The sequence below is a fragment of the Pezoporus flaviventris genome, unplaced genomic scaffold, assembly GCF_033815535.1.
Source record: "Pezoporus flaviventris isolate CSIRO_AGI_PZ_B2104156 unplaced genomic scaffold, CSIRO_AGI_Pfla_v1 ptg000040l, whole genome shotgun sequence".
Classification (NCBI taxonomy): domain Eukaryota; kingdom Metazoa; phylum Chordata; class Aves; order Psittaciformes; family Psittacidae; genus Pezoporus; species Pezoporus flaviventris.
The window spans coordinates 2278098-2282735 of NW_026892588.1; the positions used below are offsets into that span (position 1 = coordinate 2278098).

At 48.1% G+C, this 4638-nt stretch overlaps 1 protein-coding gene across 1 annotated transcript; it reads left to right on the plus strand.

The window, feature by feature from the left end:
* Positions 1-3183: 3183 nt before the first annotated feature.
* On the plus strand, positions 3184-4638 carry LOC133275398 (G-protein coupled receptor 35-like). The gene has a single exon (XM_061465367.1). The coding sequence runs from the start codon at positions 3304-3306 to the stop codon at positions 4246-4248; it is 945 nt and encodes a 314-aa protein (XP_061321351.1). The 5' UTR covers positions 3184-3303; the 3' UTR covers positions 4249-4638.

Sequence of the window (4638 nt, forward strand, 5' to 3'; positions counted from 1 at the left end):
GCCTCCAGGGATGGCACAAGGTCTTTGTTAGGTTTAACATTACTAAATAAATTGTAAGTAACATCCTATGCTTCTATTAATTTCAAAAAGCTGTGTGAAAGTGTGTATGTAATCTCTGGTCATTAACAAGTCTCCATTCCACCCTCCAGTTGCTCTTATGAGAATACAAGTGAACCATGTATGTCTCCCTGGTTTGTTTTTTTTTTTATATCTAAAGTCTATTGATCCTTATTGTCAATACATACAAAAAGAATATATCATGTTTTACCTCACTGTGTATTTCAGGCTGTTTGCATTATTAAATTAATCCAGTTTATTTATTTCGTATTGCTTTGGTGGGGAAGGGGGAGGTTTCAGGCAGTAACAGCATCTTACTAAGGACATGGCCCTACAAAACACCCTAGACTCTGCTAACTGCCCTTCCTCTTCAAGTCAATGCATCAGATAGATGTGAAGGATGAAAGCAAGACTTATTTGGTCCCATAAAAGCACGAAGTCCAGGAGATATCAGGGCTGAGCCATAAGGGTCTGCTACTCACCCCCCCCCCCCCCCAAGGAAGCCCTTTTAACTCTGTCTAGACCTTTGCCACCCATGCATGTGACCTGCAGCTGCTGCTGCTCAATCTGCTCTTGTCACCTTTGGAAATGTGAGTTCAGGAGACACAAATCAGTGGGACAAATCCCGAGGAAGCTAGAACCTGGCTCCCATAGATAGGACTGCAACTGCTACAGCCAACAGACAGCAAACCCACCAAAATGCCTGTAAAGTCCCACTGGGGAATGCACTTAAAAGAGTTCCTGACAGCGTGCTCACTGCCTCACCAGCATCTCTGACCAGTGACTGTCATTTCCAGCTTGGGCTTTGCAGCGGTGCTGATGAGCAGTGTTAGACACTTGGTCGCTTTGCAGAGGGTAAGCCAGCCCATAACGTCTGCCACCCTTCTTGTAAAGACACTGAAGAGAAGCACGCTGGGACCTCTCACCCTGGGCTCACTATCACGGGGTGCACAAGCACTGACGTGTCCCCTGTCCCCTCAGAAAGGCTGTCGGCCCCCCCACCGCACACACTTTGCAACCGCACTGGAGGCTGCCCAGCCCTCCCGTGCTCCCTGCGGGACCTTTTGCTGCCAGAAGGACAATTTGCAGCCATTATGGGTTGTATTTCAGAAATTATTTGTTTTCCCAAGACTGAAAACATTAAATTTTAATTGCTGGGGTTTGTGTAAGGCGAGGGGGGGAGCACAGTCTGGGTGAGTAAGGATGATGGTGAAGCATCCAGCTGATGCGAGCAGAACGACAGAGGGCACCAGAGACTCGACTGTCCCAAAAGCTAAGTGATAAATGAAGCACTTTGGGGGAACAAGAGCTCATTGCTGTGTTTCAGCTGCCGACAGCAGGCTCTGGGGCAGCTGTGCCCTGCATGGAGTAGCATACTGCTCTGGTACCCGCGGACCTGACACGTCCTCTCCCCTGTCACACCGCCTGCGTCTACACTGCAACCTTAAGGAGGATCAAACCACCCTGACGGCCCCACAGGCAGCAGGTAATGGCTTTTCATTCTTCCCACACCAAAGCGTGCTCTGCTCAGAACAGAATATGCTTTCTCACCTCTTAACTAAAGTGCTAGCCTGCTTGTTAACATATATGCATGAGACCCAAGATTATTGTAACAAACCTCTCCCATGAAGAGAGGCTGAGAGACTCAGCCTGGAGAAGAAAAGACTGCAGGAAGACCTTAGAGCAGCTTTCCCATACCTACAAGAAGTCTGGAGAGGGACTTATGACAAGGGCCTGTAGGGACAGGACAAGGGAAATGGCTTTAAACTGACAGAGGGGAGATTAAGGTTAGATGTAAGGAAGAAGCTCTTCCCTGTTATGAGGTTGCTGAGGCGCTGGCACAGGGTACCCAGAGAAGCTGTGGCTGCCCCATCCCCAGCAGTGCTCAAGGCCAGGCTGGACACAGGGGCTTGGAGCAACCTGCTCTAGTGGAAGGTGTCCCTGCCCGCGGGAGGGAGTTGGAACTGGATGAGCTTTAAGGTCCCTTCCAACCCAAAACATTGTCAATCCTCACCCGCACAGAGATGCTTTGGTATCCTCCTGTTTTCCAGCCACCTGTGTCTTCAGGGGGCGTCTTCATCCTCACTTTAGTTTCGCACCAGTTCCTCTTCTGTGCGCAAGGAGATACCCAGCTCCAGGCACACTGTAGCACACAACACTGGGAACCACCGCCAGCTCTGTGCTTACATAGGGGGTTTGATGGGGCTGGGATGCCCATCCCCAGCCGCCTCAGCTGCTCCCTCAGGACAGTGCTATGCATGCAGAGAGTGGCTTTTTCACTGTGGGGTGACCACAGTAAGCTAGCAGGGAACGGCTGCAAGGTAGGTGGTACAATGCAACCCAGGACGTGTGAGGCCGAAAGCTCAAGAGATCCAGGATGCCGGCTCTATATTAGTTCCTCTGTAAATTACACCCTACAAATGACTGCATCCCTGTGGTTCAGTAGTGACATACCAGTTCTGGTGCTAGGGCAGATGCTGTGCTTTCCTCTGTGGTTGCCAGCTCCATCTCTAAGTCTCTGACACTAAAACCAGTTCAGTCAGTTCATGCAACTGGGCATTTTCACTACAGTTTAAATGTGGATGCTTACAAGATGCTGACTTATAAGGCAATGTATTTGTAAGAGATTGTAGGAATCTGGGTGTTTTCTTTTCCTGCCTTGATGTAAACACTTCCTTTATGAACTGCAAATTAAGTCCGATTCATCCTTCACAGCCTCCTTGCTGGTAGAAGACACCTTGAATATTTAAAGGAATACCAGGAGATAGTCTAAGTTCTTGGTTCTGTGTTTTCTGCTTTAGCAACAGTTTGGCTTCCTGTCTTTAAAGGTTGAGATCAGACTTGTGCTCACATTCCCTTCTCTCTTTGGAGACCTCGGACTAGATCTGCTAGGGTTGATGGTACTTAATGCTGAGCAATTCCTCCCCAGCATCCTCAGAGAGAGTGGGTTCATGGCAGCATGACATAAGCCAGCTCGTGCCCAGGCAGCCAAGTAGGCCAACAGCATCCTGGCCTGTATCAGCAACAGTGTGGCAGCAGGGTCAGGGCAGTGACCATCCCCCTGTACTGGGCACTGGTGAGGCCGCACCTCGAATCCTGTGTTCAGTGCTGATGAGCTGATCTGCAGTGCAAGGGCAGGAGCTCCAGAGCCATGAGAGTGGGGCACTGCAGCAGGCCCCAGCACAGACAACCTGTCCCCAAGCTTGGTCTCATGCCTGCCCCCTTGTCTTGCAGGGACAACCCAACATGGAGAACTGCACCAAAGACTACGACGTGCGGAATGGCATTACACTGTTTCAGTTTACAGTCTACATCCCAGTGCTCTCTTTGGGGATCCCACTGAACGCGACTGCCTTCTGGGTCTTCTGCTGCAAACTCAAGAGGTGGACCGAGACCAGGGTGTACATGATCAACCTCATAGTCGCAGACAGTTTCCTGCTGTTTGCCCTGCCTTTCTTGATATATTTTACCACATATGAGCATCCCATAGACAACCTGTGTTTCACCATACAAACGATCTACTTTACAAACATGCCTATGAGCATCCTGATCATCACCTTGATAGCGATCGATCGATACATTGCAATCAAGTTCCCTCTAAAAGCAAAGATTCTTCGATCCCCACTGAAATCAGCATCCATCTGTGGGGCCCTTTGGATAATACTAATGATTTATTCCTACTTGCATCCACAATTTCATAACAAAAAGGAAAAATTCTGCTTTCGGAAACAATCTACTCAACCTAGTTATACATTGTTAGTGTCCGTCATCTTTGGCTATTTTATTCCCTTAGTGATTGTGACTTTTTGTTCAGTACAAGTCATCAGATGTCTCAAGAAGAAGATGGTCACGAGTCCTCATGAGACAAAATTAATCCAGAAAGCAATCCGCATTATTTCTGTGAACCTGTGCGTGTTCACTGTATGTTTTGCACCCTTCTACATTGCCCTGCTCTCGCGGTTTGCAGTGGATGTCGCTGGAGCTTGTTCTCTGCTCTCAGAAGTTAGTGCCTGTGTTCACATCTGTGCATGCTTAGCAAACTCTAACTGCTGTTTGGATGCATTTTGTTATTACTTTGCAGCTAAGGAATTCCAAGAATTTCCTTCTCTGTTCCCCACTTGCCTATCGATGAGGTGCAAGGTGAACCAAAGCCAAGAATCCCAGTCACCCACAGATCAAGTCATGACATAAACAAGGTGTAGCACACTACAGGTATTGAGAGCCACAGGGCTGCTGAAGTTTTGAGGCAGAGGGAATAGGACCATCTACAGTATTTGCAATCATTGTAGCTACAGGCATAGCTGCAAAAAGGGGCAATCCCTTCCAAGGGGTCTGATATTAACTTGAATTTTGTCCTTCTGTCCTCAGTGACTTGACTCCAGCCTTGACCATAGTCTTAGACCACTGTATTGCAGCTTCAAGAGGGAGAGCATATGGGATGGAGAATAGATGACAAGGCCACTGTTTCCACCATGCACTTATTTGTACATAACATGCAATTAAACATAGGAAACAGGACCCATACAGCAATACACAAATCCACTTCTGGTACTGTTATACAGATGGTCACTTAAAACCAAG